Source organism: Microtus ochrogaster, chromosome 17 (genome assembly GCF_000317375.1).
Source record: "Microtus ochrogaster isolate Prairie Vole_2 chromosome 17, MicOch1.0, whole genome shotgun sequence".
Taxonomy (NCBI): domain Eukaryota; kingdom Metazoa; phylum Chordata; class Mammalia; order Rodentia; family Cricetidae; genus Microtus; species Microtus ochrogaster.
Window position 1 is genome coordinate 29,970,128 of NC_022019.1, and position 26,842 is coordinate 29,996,969.

The following is a 26,842-nucleotide window of genomic DNA, read 5'->3' on the forward strand; positions in this document are numbered from 1 at the left end:
GCTCCAGAACAGAGGGACAGATGTCTTGATCCTAGGAACTTGGGGGCTGCCTGCCTCCTCCAGGTTCAGTGAGAAACCTGAATACAGAAGATTTTGATGGAGCAGGCCATCCTTTGAGTACGCATACTGATGCATACACCCATACACACATCTGTGCATCTAACACAGACAGGCACACATTAGATAAAGTAAAACACATTAGAAGAAAAAGGAAAAAACTTTTCAGATGCCAGAATGATTTGAAGTTTGGGTCACAGGAGCATTGCTTGATACTACAATCGAATGTGAAGGAGAAACCCTTCAAAGCTAGCACAGGGACATGGAAAGGGAAGAAGCTGTCCTGTCGAGAAGTGCAGAAACTGCGCAAATTAAGACACGGAGAACCGAAGTCCTGCTATCTCTCATGCTTTTCTTTTTCCCGTTGCTGACGTCTCGTGGGTGTAAATTTATCATTGATTTTGTGTAGCATCTTCAGATGCTGTAATTTCTCATCTGCTTCCTGCTGCAAACCCATCAGCTCTGTCTGCAGCCAGGCCTGCAACGCAGCTGGGAGACATTAATCTCGGAATGCGTCCCCCACCCCTCGCCTGGCTGATGCGCCCTGTCTAGTTAGTTCCCCAGCAGGCTCCTGGCTGCTCTCCTGACACCACTGGCAACCGTGGCACCCCTGTGGCTCCAACAGAGGCACTGCTGCAATGTTCCTTGGGCAGCTTGTCCTGTCCTGTGCCTGAATCTGAGAGGGATTTGCCACCCTCGTGTCTGGAATCAGGGCTCCCCTGTGAATTCGTGGCAATAAACCTTGCATTTGAAGCTGGCACATTCTTCCTGAACGCGGGTTTCCTAAGTTCTCCGTGGAGCCCTGCGGACTCGCTGCTAAATGACCCATCACTTAGGATACCTACTGATAAGGTTTGTTGTGCTCTTAGTTTGTGCTCAAAAGCCTAATTTCTTGGTTCTGGTTATGTCTGATTTTCTTCGGCTAGTCGTAGGCTAGTAGGCATGTTTGCTTTCTTGTGACTAAGCAAGAAAAGGAGACTTAATCATGTGCCACCTGCTGGTTGACTCTCAGCTAAATCTGTAGGAAGATGAGCGTCCTGTGCTGAAATCGAGGATAAAGTTAGTTGTGAACTGTGGAGGATGAGTTCTCACTGCTTCCTCATCGCCACAAGAATAGAAATAACTCATGTCATTTTATGTGTGTTACCTTCATCATTAACCATACGGATGGCTTATATGTTTATAAAATGGTTAAATTTAAAGATATCAGTGAGACGTAAGAGATAGCTCAGGAGTGAAGAACACTTACTGTTCTTGTGCATGACCTGGATTCGGTTCCCAGCACCTAGCTTAGGCAGGCCACAACTGCCTGGAACTCCAGCTCAAGAGAATCTGACTGTTCTGGTCTCTGCATGCACACACACATACCTGCACACACACACACACACACACACACACACACACACACACAATAAGTAAAGAATAAAACAAATGTTTAAAGAAATCGAAAAGTACAAACTTTCTTTCTCCCCAGAAAAGATCACACAGTTGCAAATCCAAAAGACACAAATGTCAGGACATTTATACCTAGACAGGGAGATGTGGTAAAAAGTTGGGGCTCAAAATATGACATGCTCTCTAGTCACCCCAAAACAATCATTTCCCATGCCCGGCAATTGAAGCTTGCCAGGTAGGGTGGCTGAGAAAGGGCACCCAGAATTAAGGGGGAAAGTAGAGTTCTCCAAGGAAAGCCATTAAAGGCGATGAGGCCAGCGAGCCCAAGGGAATCTAGCGATTCTTTCTGCCTCAGCTGGAGAAACTTGACTTGATTCTGTGACCCTGCTCAGGAGTGGAGAGAGTACGGATGTGTGATAATACATTACAACTGTCTTTAGTGTGCATTCAACATATAATCTTTGCCCAATTTGCGGAAAATTCCCTTCTAAATGAGCGTGCTGGCAGGTGATGGGGGGGGGGGGTCTCTGTTCTTGAAGAATCCTTTGGGAGAAGGAGAACGCTATTTAAAATGACTGCGAGTGTTTGTGTTCCTAAATTGCACATTGTGTCCTGTATGCCGCTTGATTCTGACCGAGTGAAGTGGTCCCTGGCAATACCCCTACTGAGAATGACCCGTGATGATACTGCACTTATCTCACGATTCTCCTCCTAATAAGAAACAAACGTATCATGATGTCTAAACAATACTTGGTTCGCCCAGCGTTGAGAAAATAATAGAGTGCAGAAGGCCAGCTTTTTCGTTTTTCTTTCTTTCCTTTTTAAGACATGGAAGTCTTTGTGAGTTTTCCATTCCCAAGATGAATCTGTGCTCGGGCTACAAACTGCTGAGTGCGTGTATTTCAGATCACAGAAAACTTCTCTTAGGTGTCAAGAGAGACACAGGAGTCTTATTACAACCTGTTTGTCATTTTCATGGTCCAGCTTCCAGTATAAACGAAGCCCAAGATTACATCGGGGCCTGTGAGGTGTGCCAACCGGCAGCTTCCTTTTCACGTACTGCATTTGGTCAACCCCCATGTGCCATTAATCTCTTCTTCCTGGTTGGTGGCAGCAAACATGGAGCACTTGTACCTGTTCTTCTTCAATTAGATTGATGTATATGCACTCCCTGCATTTTGAAGGTCATTAATCTCCCCATTAGTCTCTTGGGCTGGAAGCACACAGATTGATATATTGATGACTTTGTCCTTCATTGATTCTAGATTATCCTTAGCACCAGTAATCATGGATTCTTTCCCACCCCAACCCAATGAGCACAAGGCATGAATATTTACAGATTTCAGAAACTAGGTTTCATCCTTTCTGGAAAAATCGAACCACCCTGTATGGAACCTATTACAAAATTTAGTCCTATGCTTACAGTGCCTTTGGCATATGCTGGCCTGTTTCCCAAGCTGTATTTAATGTCTGCACTGTCTAATAATGTTAGTCTTTGACGGCCCATCAGCGTTAACACTTCAGAGCGATTAACGTTTTCCTGAAATTGTTTTCAGGATATTTCATGGAAGAAGTAAGTTCCCCTAGTCATCAGGATTTAGACCCATTACCTGACCTTTTAGGTATCTTCTCGCGTTTAATTATCATGCCCCCCCCTTTCTGCAGTGACATTGCAAAGCCAACCGGACACTTTATCTCCATCTGCACAGGAGACGCCACAACATTCTAAATGTAACAGTGATAAGACAAAGCCTAATCACCAGCGTGCTGGATATTATTGATCCCTTTAGGATAATTAGAAACAGCTGGAATAAGTGCAGACTCCAGCACTATGTTAGATGAAGCCAGCGAGGACCTGGAGAAAAAGATGCAATTTGAATCTAAAAACAAAACAACAAAAACAAGTCCCAGCTTTGGCCAAAAAAGTCTAAACCCCTTAGTTCATATTTTAAAATAAAATAAAGTATGCATAAATTTGGAACATAATAAGCTTAGGTTCCAAACGGACCAGCTTGCTGCCGTCAGTAGTTTTCAGGGTAACACTAAGTCTTTCTTAAAACCGCTGCAGTCTCCTGCTAAGAGTCAAGCTATCTCTATCATGGGAAAAGCTTCAGCTCTGCGTCCTCGTGTTCAAAGACTAAGTAGGAAGCCAAGTAGAACATCCAGACAGCCTTTGAAAACAAGGAAACGCTATCCAAAGTGCCGACATCAATTTTAATCAATTTCTGAGGCGCACGAAAGATGCCAATGCTATTTAAAATTCCAGGGCTGCTCAGTACAGGGTCACAAACATCACCAATCAAGTCCGTAATTATTCTGTTAAGCAGTTGAAAGCCCAGCCAGGTCCAGGCTGGGAAGAAGGAAGCCCTCGGTTCTTTGAGGATGAAACCAAGGCTGGCTGTGATTTTCCGATGTCATGGGCGAAAGGCCTTATAATCAAGAGTCATTATCCTAATCAGAGCTCCTTTCTGGGATCAACCCGAAACATGCACACTTCTCATTTACAGATAAATGCTGACTTCTTCGCTATAGTTGACTCACTTTTATGGGAATCCGATGCCCCACTGGGGCAGTGGGCTCCCCTGCTAATAAATGACATGCGTTGCACAATCAGATCTCACGCATGCCTCTGCTGAAACAGAGAGAAGGGGAGGTAGGGACGTGATGTGTGGGACCTCTGGCAGCCCGCGCCTCTGAAAAGATCCCCGTGTTGTCAGAAGCTCCCTGCCTCTGATCTTTTGCCTATATCTTCAGCTGTTCTGAGAACACACTAATCCTCGTGGCCTCTGCTTTAAGCGAGACAGGGCAGAGGTGGAGTAGAAAAGCCAGGAGTTTCAGAATAAGACTCCTTAGCCAGGAGGTCCCATTGTCGATGCATAATTGAGAAGTACCTGATTGAGACCTGGCCTTTAAGTGGTCCAGATCAAAGAAGAAGCCTGTTCCTAAGTTTAATTGGATCAAGCTGAAAAAGAAGGTATTTGGCCCCAGATCCTTGCTTCTCGAAGGTATTTGGCCCCGGATCTTTACCTCTCGCCAGTGTTCATGTCACTTAGGTACTTGTTAGAAATGTAAAATCTCAGCTTCTCCCCCGGAACTACTGTCTGAGTCCATCGCTCGTTCGTGGATTTTGTTGAGTCTGCAGGTTAAAAGCATTCTAGGCTATTTTTTCTAATCTGAAAGAACTCAAGAATTCTCCTAGCCTGATGCACTCTTTTACAGAGGCCCCACTTCGGCACACAGCTGCTCTGAGCATATTGAGGTAGACCCTTCATTGGCATGTGCTCCTTGTAGTTTAGATACAGTTAGGTTAGTCTACAAGCTTAAAACCCCATTATCGTTCCAGACTACAAAGAATTTCGAAGAATATCAGGGGTAGCCCAAGGGCAAAGATTAGATGCGTGGGAAAGGCACTTTAGAACGAAAATTTCTATAGGTAATTTAGGAAACACCCAAAACAAGAAGTTTGCTGTACTTTGATACATATCATTACGTATTAAAGCAACAGCACATCTGTCCATCTCAGCAGGTAAGAGCAGCTCACATCTGCCTGTGAAACAGACATCAGGTCACATGTTCACTTAGCTGTATTCCACACTGCTCATCACACGGTGCGTGCGTGCATGTGTGTGTGTGTATGTGGTGGTGGTTTTGTGGGTACAAATATGTGCACATCCATGTGGAAGCCAGAGGTCAACCTCAGGTTTGCTCTTCATGCAAAAATAGGACAGGGTCCCTCACAGGCCTGGAACTCAGCAAGCAGGCCAGGCTGGCTGGTAGGAGAGCCCCAGGCACCCACCTCTCTCCATAGCCCCAGTACTGGGGTTACAAGCAGGTGGCACCATGCCTGGCTTCTTGTGTGGGTTCTGGGGATCAAACTCATTATTTGGAAGTAATTAGAGCCCGACTCCTATGAAGATTTCTGTGGGACAACCTTCTCCTTCTTGAAATTCTGAGGAATACACCAAACTCATTCTTCAGGTCTGCAGACTCAGGAGGGCAGAGACCCTTGCCCATGAGGCCAGCCAGCTGGGCTCGCCTTGGATCGTCCAGCTGTACCTACCCACTGCTTCCTGTCTACCAGAAGCTTCAAAATCACAAAGACAAATCCAACCCTTTTAGCCCCTGTGGCACTGAGTGCCAACAGCCCTGTTCAGTACTACTGCAAGGCCTTGCTAAAACCTTGGCAAGAAGGGTCATTACTCCCATAATGAGATACTACAGCCAAACCGGGATGCCATAGCCATTTGAGACACCCTGCAAAATGGTAGATTGTAATTTAAAATTGTCTGTGTTTCTAACAACTGTCCTCGATTCTCAGGATTAAATATACGTGATAACCGAATGTCAATCTGCTCACTATTACAAAGACAGTGGAAGAATGCTCATACTTTCAAGGGAGGTACAGAAAACTAGCCAGCCATGGTTTTGTGTACCCAACCCTTGAGAGGTGGACAGAGGAGGGTCATCAGTTTAAGGTTATTTTCTGCTAAACTGCAAGTTTGATGCCAGCCTGGGCTATGGGAAATGGTCTCAAGAAAGAGAGATAATGATAAAACTTCTATAAAAACCTGGAATGTTTAAAAATGTGTTCACAAGATTAGTGTTGAAGAGCGTGTACAGGCCACCACTATTTCAGACTGTATGTGTTTGACAGTTTGACAAACATTTGTTTTCCTAGGCTGTGTCTTTGTGCACAACCAGTAATGACTGGCACAGGTGAGCCCCCTAAGGATGGCATTTTCTGGCTGATGCACAGCCCATCAGGACAGACAGATATTTTTCTGAAATTAGAACTAATTGGAACTTTTTTGTGGACTTTGTGAAATAGGTATTCTTTGGGCAGTGCCTCTATTCCACCCATCAGATAAAATTAGTTAACTGAAGCATGAAAGCTTGAAGTTGAAATGCCAAGTTCTATCTCAAGTAACACAATCTACTCTGAAAGGAGAGTTCATTAAATTTTTGATGAATTAAGTAGTATACCAGTAGTCACATGTTTAAACCTGTGGTGCCATCCTTCCTGCTCGTTCAGTGCCTTTCGTGGTTGCCCTCAAGAGTTGGAAGTATCCGTCCTGTCTTTGTGTATATTGCTGCCTTTATTAGTAGAGTATCTCCATTCCTTCAGGAAGCATTCATGGACTGCTTGCTAGGTGCCAAAGATTGAGAAGGATGGAATGCTCAACACGGAACTGTTCACTCGCTGTCTTTGGGGATACTTTTAGCCGTAGCAATAATTCCATGAAACCTGAAAGTGCTAGTCTCAAGATCAATAACTTCAGAGGCTCCATGATAACATCGAGACATAAGCTCCTTGCCTTTCAATTCTGATGTCCCCAGGCTTATTGTCCTCATGACTATAATATCACTGTTGCTACTCCAGACATCACATTGAATTGCAGCTTGTTCCGGACTGAAAATTTCTCCAGAATCTCCGATGCTGGCTAGTTTTGTCAGCTCGAAACAGTGAAGAATGATCCAAGAAGCGATTCTCACTGAATGACCGTTGAAATTGGGTTGGCCTGTCGATACAGCTGTACATAGTCCTGATGACATGACTTGATACAGGAAGATTCAGTCTAAAAGTGAGTGGCACCCGATCCTCGGTTTTGGGTCCTGTGTTGTATAAAGAGGGGAAAGTGAACTACTAGCATGTATGCATTTGTTTCCTCTGCTTTTGACTGTGGATGTGACCAGCTGCTTCAGGTTCCTGGTGTCTTGACGTTCCCATGGTGTCGTGATGTCACCTGGAGTCGGGGACGAAAATGAGCCCCTCCCCCTCAGTTGCTTTTGTCTGAGTGCGGTCATCACAGCAACAAGAACCAAACAAGTAAGCTCAAGTCCCATTGCCAGATAGCTCCAAGCCTGGTCCTAAACTGTTAATCAGCAAGGAGAATGAGACACCGGTGATGGGTGCAGGCAATCAGGGTGAACCTGAACTGGGATACACTTTTGCACTGGCACACACTCACACATCCAAACACGGGAAACAGCTGTTGAGTAGCCCTGTGGCTTAGGGTGGTAGGAATAATCGGAGCGTGCTATTTAAACAGCTCTAGCGTGGATGCTTACCTCCTGGTACCATCTCCTTTAATGCTATGCTCACTTTCTGTCCCCTCAAGACTATCTTTTAGTCTCTTTTGAAGTGTTTTGCCATTTTAATGCTTTTCTGTTGTGCAAAGCTGGCGTGACAGTATTGTGTAAATGGAAGCGTGGTGGAGTTCGTGGCAACCTGCAGGTGTGGCAGCGGGAGCTTGAAGGTGCTCGTTTGCATCTTGATCAGTAAGGAAAGAGAAAGGCTGGCCTTGAGATTTTCATCCTAGAGAGTCGAGTTGCGTGGAAATCTCTCCTCACGAAGCTCTGACTCTCTAGACCATTTCCTCTCGGTCTCGGCGTCGCCAGCCAAGTGTCTATTCCTTTTCTCCTGTTTTCTCGATTTCTGCGTTGAGTCAGGGTTTTTATTAACGTAGCTTGGGCTGACCTTGAATTCTCTCCCTCCCTTCCTCCGGGTCCTGGGTGCTGAGATTGCAGGTTTGGCCGCCACGTTCCCGTATGTTGTATTTCTCAGGATCACATAAATGGGATCAGACAGTATGTGTCCTTGTGCCTGTCTCGTTCTACGAAGGAGAACACTTCCCGTGTAACCACACTGCCGCATGGGTCAGGATTTCACTTATTTAAAGGGTAAAACGGTGCCTTCCTCGTAGCCCTACGCCACATTTCGCTACCCACCCATTTACCAGTGGGCATTTGGTTAGGTTCTGCGTCACGGCTGCCAGCAGATACCAAAGTCTACTCTCACAGTCGTAACCTCTAACTCAGCCTGGGTGTGAAGGCTTTAAAGAACCCAGGCCATTTTACCACTGTCAAAGGTTACCACTGCTAGAGAGACAACTTTGAAAGATGCTCAGAGATGAAGAGAAAAAAAAAAGCTGCTTTTTAATGGGCTAGCAGATGAGGATTTAAGAATAAACTGTTCCCTGGGAAGGCTTAAAATAAGATTTAATAACATTTTACTTCTCCTTTGTTCCCACCAAGTTATTAAATTCTGTTTCTATAAGAAAGATAAAGCAAAAGATGAATAATTATAAAGATACTGAGAATAATACTAAAATACTTTATAATATGCCAGATATGGGTAATTAAAATAGCCCACGTGTAATTAAAATGCCTAGACATGTGGCTGTTATAACAACACGTGATGAGGAAATAGGAAGTATTTCCGGGCGCTGATTGCTAGGCAAGTACTGCTTTTCTTTGCTGTGCTGTGGTCCTAACCCTCTCAGCAGCCCATCTTACAGATTTCTAGAGTGAGGTTCACAGAGTAGCTCGGTGGGTGAAGAAGAGGAGGAGCAGGCCGCCTGGAGCATTGAACGTTTGGGGGAAGGAATTGGTACACCCTGGGAATCTCTCCCTGTTAGTACAGAAAAGTGTGGTGCTGGTTAGTTTTTATGGCAGAAACCTAGACCTGTTTTAGAAGAGGAATCTCCGTTGAGGAACTGCCTCCATCACTTTGGCCTGTGGGGTATTCTCATGATCGGCATAGGAGGGCCCACTCCACTGTAGCCAATGCCTTCCCTGGTTAGATGGGCTGGACTCAGATAAGAAAGGGAACTGAACAAGCCAAGGGAAGTAAGCCCGCCTACAGCATCCCTCTGTGGCTGGTGTTTGCTTCAGGGGCTGCTGCAGGCGCCTACACTGAGTTGCTGCTTTGGCGCTCTTTGATGATGGCCTGGCAGCGCTAAAACAGAGGAAATAACCCCTTTCTCTCCAGGGGCTCCTGGGCGTTTATCAGAGCAACAGAGAGCAAACTAGAGCAAAAGGTTTAAGTAGGAATCAGAGGATGGGGACACGATTTCCATTTACAGATATAAATATTTAAAATAGCAACCATTTACTTAACAGTTACTCTACAATTAATCCTCTGCTGGCTTTCACATCCAGTTATTCTACAGTGACCTTTCCAAAGCACTAATTGATTAAAAGGGGAGACAACAGCACCTAGAAAGATTGCTCCGAGGGTCAGATGGAAGGTTCCAATCCTCCCGTGCCTCTGCCTTCAATCAGTTTGTCTTTTTCTACCCTGAAAGCGTGGTTAACCAAGCCAGACAGAAGCAGAGAAAATGGCTCTTCCCTTGTGGTTTTGGTGCAATGTCAAAATAATAAATAGGTTACTCACAGCGGTCATTCAGATGTGAGACATCTCAAACACACATGGCCTTAAGGGAGTGCAGCGGCCCCTTCCCAGAGTCACTGCAGAAGGGCTCTGGCTGGTAGCCCCCAAACAATCCCTACTTCCCACAATCCCACAGTCCCCTTATTTGTGTGAAGTTCAAGTTCCACAGAGTGCCGAGCCGTGGCAGAGAAGGCATCTCTGAAATTCACGGTCTGGGAAGCTTTAAAAACATGCACCAAGCAATGTAGAGTCAGCTTTAAATTAATAAAAGATGCTGGCAGGAGACAAAGAGACATGTCTCTAGCTTTGATGACACCACACAGCTGTATCATTGGTGTGTGTGTGTGTGTGTGTGTGTGTGTGTGTGTGTGTGTGTGATCTGTCATTTGAAGTTGAAGCTGTCTCATCACCACTATGGTTTTCTCATGGCAACATGCCACTGTCCCCAAGACCCCATCAGTAGTTGCCTGGCTCTGGTGGAAAGGAGACTGGAGTTCAGTCATGGCTCTCCCATGCTCTAGCACCTCCCACGCTCCAGCACCCCCACGTTCCTAGGAGACACAGCCCCCCAGCAAACTCCCCGAGCAGTTGGCTCTCTCAGTCTCTCCTCCCCGCTTCCACAGTGTTTTCTGTGCCCTAGGTCGGAACCTGATTTGTGGATGTGTCCAGCCGAGCTGTGCAGCACAACTCTGCATTTGTATGGGGTGTGGGTTTTGTAATGATCTTTCGTAAAGACCATTCTTTTTTGTAAAGAAAATTTTCTCGGTGAGGGGTGACTCACAGTGTTGTTGTCGTCTTAAGCTTTAAGATTCTTTGCTGCCTTTTTAAATTTTCTACATATTTATTTATTCACATTTTAATTTAAACTAGATCAAGAAGTGTTAATAGAGGAAGTGAATACGATCGAACTACATTATATACGTATATAGAAGTGTAATGAAACCCACTTGTTACACAATTATTAAACACCAATAAAATAATTATTTACAAATAAAAAATCATTATGATGTCCCTTTCATCTCTGGAGTAACAAAAATTGAAGTCTAGACCAAGTCTTCCTCAGGTAGGCATCGGTTTAGAGGGAGGGGCGAAAATTTAGGAGAAATCGCAAAGAAATGGTTTGTTCAAAAAAGAATTATTTTGTGATAATGTTCAGAAAGCACCAGCTCCTGAGACACTAGGCTTGATTTATTGGTGTGGGAACAGCAAAACACAGACCAGCTTAGAAATACATCGAATAAAGTTGGTCTATGTTTCCAATGCAATACGCATTTTGAGCAACAAATATCCATTTTCTGGATAAAAAAAAATTATTATTAAGATTTCTACATAACAAATATATACATACATAAACATAAGCAAAAGATGGATTTGTGATATCCACAGTGTACACATGCCTTTCTGCCAAGCAACGGAATAGGCTTATTCAATAAGTAACCAGCAGCCCTATTCAAACTGGTCCAGCCTCTGTGCAGTTGTTGGTCTCAGGGTTCTGACCCAATGCCAAGTAAGTAAATTTATTCTGGCTTCTTAAATTCCCCTGCCATGTCCACTCGGCACAGAATTCTTCTTCATTTCTTGTTCCACCTGAAATGTTACTCCATCGTGAAAAACAGCTCCGTGCGCCTCTCTCAAGGTGGCTGCTTCGCTGTGAGGAGCAAGGCAATTTTGTTATGTTAAGTGCTTGGCGGAAGAAGCACTTGTGCTCCCGTAGAAACGCAAGATAATGTTGCTCAATGAACCTTCCTTTCAGGTGTGCACGGAGGCGCTTTCTAAACGGAGAGGCCTTCCCCCGCTGTAGCCTATTTCTGTGAGATATTCAGAATGGACCTATTTCCTGAAGGCACCTGGAGATAGGTGTAGAAAAAATAAGAAAGACACAAAATTAGAAGCAGATGAAGTTAAGCGGCCAGCAGTGGAGAGGCCAATGGGGTTGCTAAGCTGCAGCTTCCAGCCCAGATCTGAAACTCTGCTTAGGCAGAACAGAAAATTATTATACAAGGTATCTTCCAGCACATCTGCCAGTAACATTCAAAATGATACTTTGTGGTTCCAAGAGACACTTTGGGTAAGCAAATAGGTCCTCACTACAGAATCCAGGGCTACCCAGGCTTTCAATTAAATCATTGTGTAAATTTATTGATGTATTACATGCAGTATTTAAGGAACACAATACAGAGAACATGAAGCAATATATTTCCTAAAATACATCATCCTGACTTTTCTTTTAAATTAATTCTTCTTATGTTTTTCTCTAGTCAAATTCACTGTTGCCTTTCTTTTTAATAGTCTCTTACCAAGATACATGTTTGCTTTGAAAAACAATGGTACCATCGATCTTTGGATACCCAAAGGTGACTTAAGGTTCTTATGGTTAATTCTGGTGTATTAACAGAAATCTCTTGGCACATGTTTCTAGAAACTAGGAGAGAATACAGATGTTGAAGACACTGGAAACCAATTTTTGGAGTTGATCCTATCATCAACTTGTAGATATTCTGATTTTTCTCTATTTATACTGTAAGTCAATCAACATCCTTTATCCTTCTATTTTAAGACTTTTACAAGGTACACCGAGAAAAAAAAGGAAATGTTACAGGAAACCATCAGGGAAGTCCGACGACACAGGCTGTTTTGTCTGGCTGACAGAATTGGCACTGATCTCACTGGGGGACGTCTGTCAATACTGCGTGATGCTTTGATTCACTGTGTGAGCATTTTTGTGCTTTTTTTTACATGGCATTTGTGCATGGATACCTAAATATTTTTCTGAAGGTTTAAAGGCAGAGATACAGTATTAAAATACTGTATTAAAATGTGGAAGTTTTGTCCTGCGTGGGCCTCTGGCTCTGTTGTTTGTGGGGGACGAGTGGATACGCGGAGGCTAAGAATCGCCATCAGCCTGTTGGTGTGGGGAGGGTTGGATGGACACTGTGTCTCCTGCACTCCATAGGTCCATAGGAAGGAGCTGGCAACTGGTGGTCCCTACAAATAAGGGAGCCACGTGTTTGCTTTGGAAGATGCCTAAGGATTTTCAGGTGATCCTCTAGATCTGTTCCTTAGTCTTCATGACTTCTACTCCAAAAGCGGGGCAGAAGTAGGGGTCAACTAGCACTATCATGTGGTCAGCGGGATAGGCTGTGCTTCCCTGCCAGCCCTGCCCAGCACACGCTGCTGTTCCCCGGGGGCCTGGTGCATCTCCAAGCTGCTTCCACATCACAGCTTGTCTTAGGTCTCTCAGGTGTGTACAACCTTCTGACATCGGGACCTGACTCTGCCATTTGCGAACTTCAAACTCAAAAGAAATGTTCGATGGAGTTTTAAAGGGGGGATGGCAGAAATTTGTAAGTCTGCGTGATACTATGTTGGGTCTCACTCCTAGCTATCCTGCGATGCCTGCAGACCAGAGGATGGACATCCCCAAAACCTATCTGCTTGTAGCATTTTCACTTACTTTAATACGATCCTTCAAATATTCTACTTATATATGTCATTGTATGTCATGGTGGGTTCCATAAAGCAAACTTCAGCCAAGGTTACTTGACCATGTTCCCATCCATTCCCTCTGCTGCCCCCCCAAACACACTCTGGTCCCCTTTCTTCCTGGAGTTTCACCCTTGCTTTCAAGTTGTATGTGCGTCTGTATAAACTTTAAGACCCATATATGAGAGAGGGCAAGAGACATTAGTCTTTTGTTATTCTCTTTAATATCTTGACCCTCCAGTTGCACCTGATTTCCTACAAACCACATAATCGAGTTCTTCCTTATGGCTGGATAAAACCCCAGTGCATGAGTATACTGCATTTCCCTCATCCGCTCACCTGTTGACAGACGTCTGGGCTTCAGCGCTGCCAAGACCAATGTGGACAGGAATAGCATAGTGTCTGTGTGGCACGACCCAGCCTCCACAGCTCTTCTGCCTCCACCAGCATCTGTCCCTCTGTCTGTTCTCTCGTCACACAGCTTGTACCTGCTTGTCTTCTCGCTTACCTTGTCCGCTGCACGAACTTCCAGGACTCTGATACTAATTATCTCCATTTATTTAACTTTGTTTCTCTGCTTGGGCCTGGCCCATCGATCATCTTACCCTTACCTACTCTCTTTTGGCTTTCTTAGGACCCTTGATTATGTGCTTAAGCGAGTGCTCTTGGTGCTGCCTTGGTTCTCCTCTAGCTCACCCAAGCTTCTCATATAGTCGCTTGACCTGTGAGATATTTACAAATCCAAACATTTAAATTAGCAAGTGGGAATGGATGGTTCTGTTACCATATGTATGAGTCTGGGTCTGAGTACCAGAGCCTAAAACATTTAAACACAAGGAAGCAATTCATTTCCAGTTCTAAGTTTACAATGAAATACGGACCATCTACTAAAACAGCTGCCTTACAAGTTTAAGTCTGTAAAAGGACAGGGACCCAGATATGTTCTCTTACCTCCATTTATATCCCTATTAAAATTCCATATAAAGTGTAAGTTTGAACCTTTCCTGTTTATTAATAAAAATGAGCACTTGCTATACTTAGTTCTCAGATGAATAAATTATGAGATGTAAAGGAATCTATCTTAAGTAGCTAATCACGAATCGCGACAGATCAGAGATAGGGAGAATCTTTAATACTGGTTCATATCTGTGAATCTAAGAAGCATCGATAAAACAATGATGTGCCAGCAAGATAGCCCAGTGGATAAAGGGTCCTGCCGTCAACGCCGTTAGCCTGAGTCTGAGCCTGGGACTCTCACAGTGGGAAGAGCCATCCACGGCTCCATTTCCTGCAAGTTGTCCCCCACTCCCCATGCACACTGTAGCGTGTTCCTCTATGAATGTACACAAAATGAATAAACGAACATGTAATTAAAATTCTAAGACTGATAACATCTGATATACTCATGACATGAAATCTCACATTACTGGTAAAGAGTATGTTTTCAAAGAGTGAGCCTGGGATATCAAACTATATATATATGCTGTCGCATTGGAAATAAAGGGTTAAAACTGCTTATGTGACCTGAGCTTCATGTGTGTACACTAGAATTGACAGCTAGAAAGGCGTCGCCCGAAACATTCCCTGTGTTCTTTTTTGTATTGATAAATAGCAGATGGTATTTCATTCTCTTCCTTGGCTACCTCTTTCCTTTTTGTGTTGCCAAAAAAGTTGCAAAACACTTTGAAATTAAAAAGAAATCCCCTAAGAGAGTAGCAGTATGTCTCTAAAAATTAAGCGTGTGAAGTTACCTTCATATTGTAGCAGGTGTCCTCTATTTGTCCCCTCCCCCGGTCACAACCACCTCCAAAATCGAGAATGTGACACTCCATTTTCACAATCATCAAACTTACTTTCCAGCACTCAGTCTAGAAGATCTGAGTAGCTTAAGAAGACCTGGGAAATGTCGGTCTGCATCACGCATCCCGTGACAGCAGCCGGCTTGAGCTCCCTGACATCTTCACTGATAAAGGAGCATGGCCAGGGAGGTAAATTTTTGCTCTGTTTTTCTCAAAAACAGGGTCTCACCGTGTGGTCTAAACTGGTCTTGAACTTCTGATCCTCCCGCCTCAGTCTCTCTGGTACTGGAATGGCAGATATGTGCTATCATGCCCAGTGAGAGTGAGTTATATATAGTTTCCTGGAGCAAGCAGTGGTTTTCCTAACTCATTCTGATTAAACACACACACACACATACCTGAGACTCAAGAAGGATTCCTAGGCTAAAATGCCCAATGCGGACAATCCCCTGGTTTAATGCGGGGTAGTTCCTGCCTATCCCGACCAGGCCCACCCTAACAATGCCCAGCCATAACACTTTGGACAAGTTATTTCACCTGCAGACTTGTAGTTTCCACAGCACTGAAGGAAATAACGGCTGCTTCCTCTTCAGTTGCTCTGTTGGAAAAAACAAAATGAATCTCTATGACCTAAAGCTACGGGGCCATTCCAAGGCCTCTTGAAAATAACCACCCTTGCGCCCATCGCCTTGGTGCTCTCCTGCCCGTCTCTCTCTTCCTCTCTCCCGCTGATTGGAAGGGGATCCTTGTCTCCATATGGAATACTTTGAAGACAACTTTAAACCAGAGTTATAAGGCAGGAAGTAACAAAAGCCATCCTGTCATTTCACGCAGTGAGTCTGAGATGAAGTCACAACCTCAGGAAATGAGTTCTGTTTGGAGTTTGTGTTTGTTTGTTTGTTTCTTCTCCCTGTTTTTAAACCATTGGTCATTTTCTTCTGGGTTTGGTGACCCATAGATACAGGACACAAAGCCATTTAAAAATATTTTTCATTTTGGTTCAAATGGCACTAAGCAACAAAATAATAAAAAATAATCTATTTCTTTAATAATACGAGCACACACAAGCAGGAGGAAAAGGCCCCATTGCTCACTCCTTCACCTTCTAATCACTCCGTCTGCACCCAGTGGGAAATTCTGACTGCACACCTGACTTTTCATTTGTTTATTTTTTATTGGTTCCGAGAGAGATTTGTGATCCATTCCTGGGCAGGTTGCAAGTACTTATACTTCAGGAATAAATGGCCTCTTGGGCTGCTTTGCTTTATTAACTTTGGGGGCAATGGAGGGACGAAGAGGAGAATTACTTCGGTGGGACACGCAGGCAGGAAGTTGAGACTTTTGCACTTTAGTGACACTTGGGAATGTTTTGCCAGTCTTGTTTTCTGATAGCAGACCAAGAAGACAGAGAAAGGGGCAGTGTGTGGGAGAAGGGCTGTGGGATATGTCAGAGTGAGGAGGCCCCCAGTATCTCTGTGATTTGGCTTTGCCATCTAGAACACAAAGGCATTACTGTCCTTTTGCAGGAAGGTTTTGTGGCTTCAGGAATGTCAACTCCAACCTTCAAAGTTAACTCATTTGAAAAAAGAAAGAAAAAAGGAACTTTCTGCCTACGCTGATTTAATACCGACCTAGCTGTGGAGGCTCACACCTGTGATCCAGTACTTGGGGGGGGGGGAGCAGGGATAACGCTGGGAGTTTGAGGCCGGTCTGGCCAATGTAGTGAGTTCTAATCATGAGTGGAAAACAGAGTGTGACTTTACTTCAAAACACCAACAACAGATTGGAAGAACCAGCTGGGTAACTCGCCCCGTAGACTTATTTATGTCACCAAGCGTCATGATGTTCAGAATCTACACAGTAGAAGAGAAGAACTCCCCTAACGTTGTCTTCTGACCCCCACACCAGACTCCCAGTACAAGCAGGCAGGCAGGCACGCACGTGCGCGAGAGCGTGCGCGCGCGCACACAAACACACACACACACACACACACACACACACGGGGTGAAGGGATAAATGTCATTTGAAAGATGAAAGTCTCAGGCAAGAGGATTGCCAAGAGTACAAGGCCAGCCTGGGATCCAGTGTGAATTCCAAGTCATCCTGGGCTGCAAAGTGAAACCCTGTCTTAAGAAAACCAAGAATGAAACAGAGTGTAATAATCATAGATTCGCAATCACTTTCTGTGTTCCACGCCTGTGCTGCGCTAAATTCTCACAGCAGAGCAGGGAGCATCCTCATAAGGGGGAGCAGAAAAGAATCTCTCCACACCAGTAAAGAGTAAGAAGTTGCCCAGAATCAAAGTCTGTGACTGGTGCCATCTGGCCTCTGGCCTCAAACACATCTCAAAATCACACCTCCTGCCCACTGACTACCTCCCTGGCATAACACAGAATCCACCCCAGGGTGTTTGGGATTCATAGAAGCTCAGGGGTACCACACATGGTCCTGAGGCATGAACAGCAATGTGTGTGTTTGGTAACGTATGAAGGACGATACTGGATCATGATGCCCATGTGGTAACTCCTGTGTTACCAAGGAAAGCTTGAGAAGAAGTTGATTGAAACGTGGGGGGGGGGGTGTAAAAATATCTTCTCTTGAGCCTTTTAAAATTTTGCCTTTTAAAATAGCAACGCCCATCAATAAATGAAGCTCTAGGCACGAGGAAACAGTGCCCGAGGGCATTGGAGGACCAAGTGAGAGTGACCAGTAAGTTGGTTCAAGCTCCACTGTCTCCATCAAATGAGCTTCTTCCCTTCTTGGGGGTTCCCTTTACCAACCAATGACCAATTGCTTGTTCTAAATGAGTCCACGGGAGCTCCTAACGAAGCTTCAGATAGACGGTTCTTCTCTCAGGGAGGTCTGTGCCCCTTAAGGTCCGTGATTCATCCTCAAAGCAGAAACTGGGGGTTGCTGTGAATTACTTGGACAGTTCAAGACTCAAATTGCATAACAGTTTATTCATATGGAAAATAAGTTCTAAAAATTTACATGAAGACTCACAGTTCGTAGCAGACACTTTGATGTCCCTCAAGTTAGTGATTTACTTATTATTTGTGTCTTATGATGTAACTAAATGCTTCCAAAGTGTAAAATAGCAGCGAGGCAGTGTTTACATGAATATATTATATTTTTATAAAATACAATGTATCATGCTTCTGAAAAGAGACTGCCTGGAAAGTGTCCTGTGGATTCTAATTTTTGTACTGTGCAAGGACAACTGGTGAATTATTCCCTCCCTTGATTTGCATTTTCTTTTTCAGTGTCAAAGCAAAATAAGCCTCTTGTTTGTGCTGGCTTCCTATTAAATTAGATTTTATATTTGTTCTTTCCTCCTGAATTTGGTTTCAGAGTAAACAGTTATTTTCATTAAAATCTCTCTTTGGCTTCAGTCCTTTAGTTATTGTAATGTTTCTGGGTTGCTTCTGGTTTTGTTGTTGTTGTTGCTGAATCTGATCATCTATGCCGAGTTCTAAATTGTATTTAGTTGCTTCGTGTTCATTCTTGATTGTTTACCTCCCTTTGTGGTCCCACGATTTCTTTAGTTAAACCCGATTGCTGTCAGGGTCCGATCCTTCCTCAAGGTATTTTTATGGTGCTGGCTTGCCAATTTGCTGTTTGCTGACTGCAGACAAATTACAAGGAAGAAACAGAGCTGACATTCATTGAAAAATTATTTTGAAAGTTAGTGGCTAACATGGAGTCTTGAAAAGCAGCGGAAACAAACTTTCTTGACCCAGCCAAAAATATCCACATTCTTCGGGAGGGGCAGTGGAGTTAACCTAGCAATAACCTTCAGCAGGGACAAAACCAGTCCAGCTTTTCAATTTCAAGCTCGAAGAACTAAAAAGTTATTTCTACCTAATAAAAAAAAAAGTACAATACGATTTTAAGTTCTTACCCAAACTCTTCATTTATGTTAGAATGTGTCAAAAGCCACCCAGGGTCCATTTATCCCATAGCCACTGCTAATAAAATTTCACAGGTATTTGTAGCTGTACGTGCAGAAGGGGAAGATGAAGGGGAAGTTTTAGGGTGGAGAGGTGAAGTAGAAAGCTTTTATTAGGTTTCTAGAAGAAAATACAGATTTTTTTTAAAAAGTTGTACCATTGCTCACTTAACCAATGTTCACTAAATACGTCTCAGACACTAGGCACAGTCACACCCCTGTGTTCACGGGACAGAACCCAGGACCCCTCGGGTGCCAGGCTCCGCAGGTGCCCAGGGCCCTTATGGAAGCACGCACATTTGCATGTCACCTACAAACGCCCTCCCTTCCACCGCAAACCACCTCCAGTTCACTCGCAATAGCGAATGCAATGTAAATGTTATGCAAACAGTTGTTACACTGTATCACTTAGCAAGTAATGAGGAGGGAAGAAAGTCTGTGCACGTTGAGGAAGATGCAAATTCTTAAAAAAGACTTCCCATCTGAGGTTGGTTAAATCTGTGGACATAAAACCCACAGGCAGTGACAGCTAAACACCCTGTTGCAGAGTTTGGGACAATAAACAGAACAGATGACAGATGATGTCCTGTCTCATTATGGTTTGGATCTGGGAGGTACCCCCAAAGACTTTTGTTTTAAAAATTGCTCCGCAGATGGTAGTGTTATCTTGGAGGATTCCGGAAAGCCCTATAGAGTAGGTTACTAAGGCAAGCCTATAAAGGATGGACCCTATTCTTGTTTCCTGTCGTACTCTGCTTCCTGGCCTGAGAAGCCTCTGCCACTTATTCCCACTGCCATAAACTGAGCCGCTAGGTCTCTGCTAGGTCTTCCCCACCACCGTGGACTGAAACCCGCTAAATCTATGCACCAAAATCAGTTCTGGTAACCTGAGTTCAATCTGAAAAAGCCATATGAAGATGGAGGAAGAGAACTGACTTCATAACGTTATCCACTGGCTGTCACTCATGGCCATGGCTTCCTCAAAACACACACACACACAACACATACACATACACACACAATGCATACACACACAACAACACATGCACACAACACACAGACAACACAGACACACACATAACACATACACACACATAACACTCACACACCATATTCTAAGAGCTAACCAAGTAAAACAAGAGACTATGGAAGCCCTGCCTTTTTGAAGATAACATGGTAAAGGAAAAGGATGGTAATAACAAATATTCACGTGATGGAGCAGACAGGGATTAGCCACCACAGGATAGAGACAAGGTCAGAATAACTGGGGTTTCAATGAGTTAAAAGACACTGCTTTAGGAAGTTGCATTCGATAGAAGCCTAGAGAAAGCAGGATGGTATACTGTGCCAATACCTCTGAGAGAGTTCTAGAAAGAAGGGACAAGGGACAGTTCGTATAAGAGGTGGGGAAGTACATAACCTATGTTCGATAACAGTAAGGTGAACAATTCACAAAAAGAACAAGTGTAGTAAATTATACCATGGAGGTGAACTTCAGATGGAGAAAAGCTATGTGATGTATGGCAGAGATCAAAAAAAAAAAGTTTTAATAACTGACAAATTTGATTGTACGAAAATAAAATATTTGCATAGCGAAGACCACAGTAGTAGAAGTTTTTTAAAAACTAGGGAAGATTGAAGGTTTCTATCAGAAAAGGTCAGGTTTTCTTCATTTCTTAAAAAAGAAAGTTCTTTTTGTCAATAGGAAAATCTGAGAAGCTCAATTGACAAAGAACTAAATGGCGATTGTGAAGAGATGCTTCTTCCCTGACCTGTAAATGGGCGGGCTCACAGAAGAAGCTTTACTTCAATCAAGAAGAAAAGAAAAACTTATGAAAATGCAAATTATTTCCCCCTGCCTTTCCTTCCCTCCACCTCCTCCATGTGCACCCCTTACTCCCTCTCAAATTTATGGCTGACAATAAGAAACTTCCTAAAGAGATTTTAGCCAATGCCATTTAGACTCCATGTTATGTCTTAGTATGCAATCCAAAATCTTGTCCTTTCTCATACAGACTTTTTTATGAGCAATGTTATTTTTTGCTTATGATGGAAACATATATTGAGATAGATCAATGTACTGGATAATGATCATGCAACGAAACATATGAAGCACACAGTTAAATAGCCCATAGTTATCTTTTTCTTTAATTTTATTTTTAAGACTCTCCATGGTTCCAATACATTTCCCATACAAGAACCTTTCTTCTGTGTTCTAGCTATCTGGAGTAGTTAATCTCCACCAGAAAACCTGCTGCCAATTTTTTTGATGGGGGAGATTGGTTTTGATAAGAACATAAAACAAATATAAGCAGAGAAGGAACAATGAGCTATCAGACATGTAGCTGCCCCTCAGACCCACAAAGGAGAAAATGGATTTCACAGTGACCTGCCACAGTGACATAGCATGCATTCTTTTCACCTAATTGATAATTAGGCCATTAAGGTCTTGTGAAATATCTGCTTTGTGAAAAGACCCATGGCATATGCAGGTGAATCTGTGTTATCTATGGAAAATATCAGAAAAAACCTGCAGGGCTTCTTTTCATGATGTCATTCATGGTACATTCTGCTCCCTGAAGAACCTGTAAGCTAGAATCTGGAGCTGAGAGGCATGGCTAGAACCTCTTTCTGCTCCCAGTTCTGCCCCGAAGGGCTAACTCCTCCCCATTTCCCAAGGAATACAGCGGGGACTCTTATGAGATATTGCAGAAATAAAAACAGTTGGTAACACTAAGAGTGGATACTGTTTATAAAGCCCGGGGCTCTTTAAAATCATGAGTCTTTACTTTCCAGATAGTTCTACATCTTCTATATTTAAAAAAAAAAAAACTCCTCATAAAATGTTTCTCCACAGTCTAACTCATAGCTCCTTTCCAACCCCGCAAATGTTTTGATGTTAGACGTGGGTGGAGCATGGTTGGGTGTGCAGTAAAAATGAAATTCTGTTTCCTCACATCACACTGTAAAACAGCTAACTATAAACAGCATTTTGCATTAATAATATATTACATTTAGAAAGCAGATTATATGATATATACACAGTATATTTCATTGTGTGCTTAAAATATTCATGCACAAAGAAAAAAATAGGGCATCTACCACGGTGCTCACGGTATTGTTCTGGGAAGTGGGGTTATGGGCATATTAGTCTTCTTCGTTTCCTTTTCTGCATTTTGTGAGCATTGTCTAATAAATGTATATTGTTCTGGAAGGGGGGATGTTTTCTAAAATGTGTTTTTAAGAGCTTAAACAGCTAAAAAAAAAACTTGAGATCTATTGAGTGTCTAAGTTAAAAGTCTAGCTTATGCGGTTTAATGTGGGAACCGTTGGCCTGAAACGGTTATTTTAAATTACACGTAACTGATTAGTTCTTCAGCCACGCTAAGCATAGCCACATGCTCACCCTCAGAAAGATGGCTGTTCCACATTCCAGAAAGAAAGCTGGTTATGAAATCCTGCTCTGGCTATCACGAAGGGAGGCTGGGCCAGTGTCTGGTAACACCAGGATAGACACCCGCCCTTTCACGGTAGACATAGAGTCTTTTCGGCAGTCACTCTGATGTCGGGCACATACCTGTGGCCTTCCGGCTGGTTGGCACAGGGAAGAATGGTCCCCAGTACACAACTCACGTCTCCATGCCACACTCATCAGTTTCCCGACCGATATCAGCTAATAAGCTCAAAGCAGCCCCTCAGAGAGCGCATTTTCAAGAGTGTACCACATGGATATGTGTCAAAAGTAGCCTCAGGTTCTCAAACCGAATAAGAAAAATGTCCTTACCCTTCTAGAGAGTGTTTTTGGAGCATAGATAGAAAGGCATTGTGGGTAGAGTGACAGCACAAAGCAAGGACCTGACTGTGCTTATAACATTCAAAACTGCTTTACATGGACAACTGGGCCGTGTGCGTCTGCTGGGCCTTGATGTCTGTGGGTCCCAGTCCACCAGTCAGCATGTCCACATTCTGCTCTCTCCACCTTCCCAAAGAAGAGAAGCTGTGTTAGCTTCTTTCCCTATCGCCGAAGGCAAGTACTTGACAAAGGCCACCTAGTGAGAGAGAACTTGTCTCAGCTCATGATTTCAGGAGGATTTCAATTCATCGTGGTGGGAAGACATGCTAGGGGAGCAGCCTTTCCCATGGCCTCATGCAGACAGTAAGCAGAGAACTCAGGCCAGAAGAGAGGCTGCTGCAGATCTCAGAATTCCTCCTGGACACTACTCTCCACCACCCAGGCCTCCAGTCCTCCATCTTCCACAGCCTTTAAAATAGTTCCACAAGCGGGGGCCTATGCCAGTTTCTTCTCTGTTGCCATAATAAAACAACACAATCAGAAGCAACTTGTAGAAGGGAGGATTTGCTTGGGCTTCCCACATCGTAGAGGGGAGGCGTGACAATAAGCAGCAGACGGGGGGGGGGGGGGGGAGGGGGTGGCTGCAAGGTCACATCTTGAGCTAGGAATGGGAAGTCGAGAGCAAACTGGTAAGAAGGCAAGGCCTTGAGCTCCCCAAGTTTGCACCCCTAGTGATATATTTCCTCCAGTAAGGCCACACCTACTTGAAATAGACCAACTAGGAACCAGGTGTTCAAATGCCTGAGACTATGGGAGGGGGGCGTGTTTCTCAGTCAAACCAACCTGGGACCTATTGTTTAAAACATATGTCATAAAAATAATCTGGAGATTTGAGATGCAATCCATAATGCAGATCAAAACCTGTTGTCAAAATGTAGCTCATAGCTAACCAAACATTGTTTTCATTTCATGGAGAATAATTACACATGTTTAATATATTACTTTTGAACTGATTTTCTTATATTTCAAGCTTGGTTCTATGTATGTGAACTATTCCTAAATCTTCAAATGAAGTAAAGTATATTACGATTTTAAGACTTAGTCATCATTTTATTTGAATACATAAAATCTTATGAGTAAATGGTTATTTTTTTTCAGCCACTTGACTATAAATGTTTGAATGGAAGTTAAAAACCCAGAGTGTCCTATTTTCAAATAGACGCTTGTAATATATAATAATATATAATATATAATCACATTCTGTTATGATAGAATAATGCATAGCTTCATTATAATATAATAACAATAAATGCCATGCTTGTATTTTACCAGATGCAATGCTCTTGGTGGCCGAGCGACTGGAAGGACCATTCAACATCGAGTCCGTCATGGATCCCATAGATGTGAAGATCTCCGAAGCCATTATGAACATGCAGGAAAACAGCATGCAGGTGTCGGCCAAGGTATGGCCCTTAGCAGTGTCTCTCCTAATGCATGCCCGTAGTGCAGGTGCAGTCATCTGAGAAACAGCACTGATGAGAAATGTGGGCAGGGATTGTAAATTCTAGTGCGCTGCCAGCAAGCTTCTCCTGCTGGACCACAAATTTATTTCTTCATTTAAAATGTGTAGCCAAATGGCATTGAGAAGGGAAATAAGTTTTTAGTTCACAGCTACTCAATCATGACAAAATTTTTGGCTGTCTGAAGTTTCAGTGAGCCCCAAGTATGTCTGACTAATCTCTTCCGTATGTGAGCAATTTGGGGGAATTTGATGTTTGACATTTCTATACCCCTTTGCTGCGTCCTCTCAAAACTTTTGGTTATAACATCACCTTGGTAGCCGAGGCACTTGCTGTACACGGTCAACGGGAAATAGCCAAACACCTCCATTGACCGACTTGAAGACAACATACAACCTGCATGAATGAGCCTTTGAGGGAAATGTTCTTTTGTGTATAAGAGTTGTACACATATTAGAAGGCAAAACACATCAGAGTCCATATATCACATGAGATGGAGGTCCTGAATTTGTCGCTGGGGAGGGGGGGACAGGCAGCAGGTTTCCGGCCTGTGCTTGTACTCACCCAGCTGGAGGTAAGCAGGGCTCACCTAGAGCAAAGTGGAGAAACCTGCAGCTGGGTTGAGCATAGTCTTCCATGGCCTCCTTTCTACCTCCTTCTCTCTACCAGCGTCTCCATGACAACAACCACCGCCTCCACCTCAGCCCACTGAAATGCGCCAAGAGTTACATGATCTGCTTAGTTCAGCTTTTAAAAATGCTTTGTGGAAGGGATTTCACATATAGTCAAGGAAGAGAGGAGAAACAGAAACGCAGAGAGGGAACCACGAAGTTTCACCAGACCCCCTTGACTGTCCTGAGTCAGACAGGGGTTGAGCTTCTCAGGGTAGACTAGGAGGAAGCTGGGGAAGGAAGACTGGCCTGCATTTCACTCTCTCTCTGGGAGATGACTGAGCCTAGAGTTTTCTAGGCTTGACTCTGGGCTTTAATGAACCGGAGGCTCTCAGGTAGAGAAAGATGTTTGAGTTACCATCAACTGTTGGGGAAATAGCACATTTGGGGCTTCCATGAAAGGCCATTTTCTTTCTTTACCGTAGGAAAAAAAACCCCAACTATCCATTCCTCTCAAATCCATCACCTAAAAACCAATTAGAGTTGTTTTTGAGAGGCCTCACAGCCCAGCAGTGCTGGAGTAATTGAGGCTAGGTTTGGGGAAGTTAAAAATAGCTCTAGAGGAGAGAACCAAACAAAATGGTGTAGAATTAATTTTAGAAGTAAGGAAGTGAGGAGGGAGGGAGGGATGGAGGAAGGGAGGGAGGAAAGAAACTCTATTAAGTTAACTCTGAAGAACTTGGAAGGAAGCAACTATTTTAGTTGACTAGTTCTTAGTTCTATTGCTTTGGGGGAAAAAAAAACCACCATAACCAAGGCAGCTTATAAAGAAAGCTTTGAATTGGGGGCTGGCTTCTAACTTCAGCGGGTGAGTCCATGATATTAATGGTGGGAAGCATGGTGGCAGGCAGACAGGCTCTAGAGCAGCAGCTGAGGGCTTACATCATGAGCCGCAGACCTCCTGCACAGAGAGGCACAGGGACAGAGGCAGAGATACATGCACACACAAAGAGGGGAGGCAGAGAGGGAGAGAGAGAGAGACAGAGAGAGAGGGAGAGAGACAGGGAGAGAGGGAAAGAGAGAGAGAGCCTGGTGTGGATTTTTTAAATCCTCAAAGTCTACCCTCAGTGGCCCACCTCCTCCAACAAAACCTTCTCTTAATTAGGAAAACATTTCCTAATCCTTCCCAAACAGTCCCACAAACTGAGGACCAAACTTTCAAATATCTGAGCCTACGGGGGGCATTCTCACTTAAACCATTACGTTAACCAAATTCTGTTGGGCGTGTAGGCACATACCTTTAATATCAGCACTCGAGAGGCAGAGGCAGAAAGATCTCAAGGAGGCTGAGGTGCCAACCTGATCTTCGTAGTGAGTTTCAGGCCAGATATGAAACCCTGTCTACCCTGCTCCTCTCTCCCCACACACACACAGAAAAAAGAAAGAGAAGAGAGAAAAAAAAACAAACAAATCCAAAGAGTGTATTGCCTAGATTATATTCTTTACATACATCTTTATTTTAAAAAAAATAATTCTGTTTATTTACAGAATACTGCATGATGTTTTACAATATGTCTACCTTGTAGAAATGCTAAATCAAGTGAATGGGCAGGACATTTTCACATCCTGGGTTTTTTTTTTGTTGTTGTTGTTGTTGTTGTTGTTGTTGGCGGAAGTTGTTTGATTGGTTGGTTGGTTTCTTAGTCAGTTTGTTAGTTTTGATGTAGGTGTGTGCGTGTGTGCTGAGAAATCTACTCTTGAAGCAAATTTCAAGCATGTAAATTATTATTAAGTGTAATTTAAATGGAGTAGTCTACCAGAAAATTCTCTAAGAGGTCAATGAGATGGGATTTTTATCAGCAAAATATGAATAGGATATTTTAATGGAATTTACTTAACTGTATCATAATAGTACTGCTGTTTTAAGAACTGTATTTAAAAATGACAGATTCTGTGAGAAATGCCATAATGAAGACAGAAAACCATATAGGGCCTGTAAGGTCACACACATGAGCACATGCAGTAGGAAGGGTCACAGTGACAGCCTGTAAGGTCACACACA

At 43.5% G+C, this 26,842-nt stretch overlaps 1 protein-coding gene across 2 annotated transcripts in view; it reads left to right on the forward strand.

The window, feature by feature from the left end:
* Positions 1–26,842, forward strand: part of Gpc6 (glypican 6) — a 991,863-nt gene that overhangs the window by 863,483 nt on the left and 101,538 nt on the right. For both annotated transcript variants that reach the window (XM_026783266.1, XM_013349339.2), the window contains exon 5: positions 23,982–24,112. In XM_026783266.1, the coding sequence (XP_026639067.1) occupies positions 23,982–24,112 (131 nt within the window). The remainder of the gene's footprint in view (positions 1–23,981; positions 24,113–26,842) is intronic.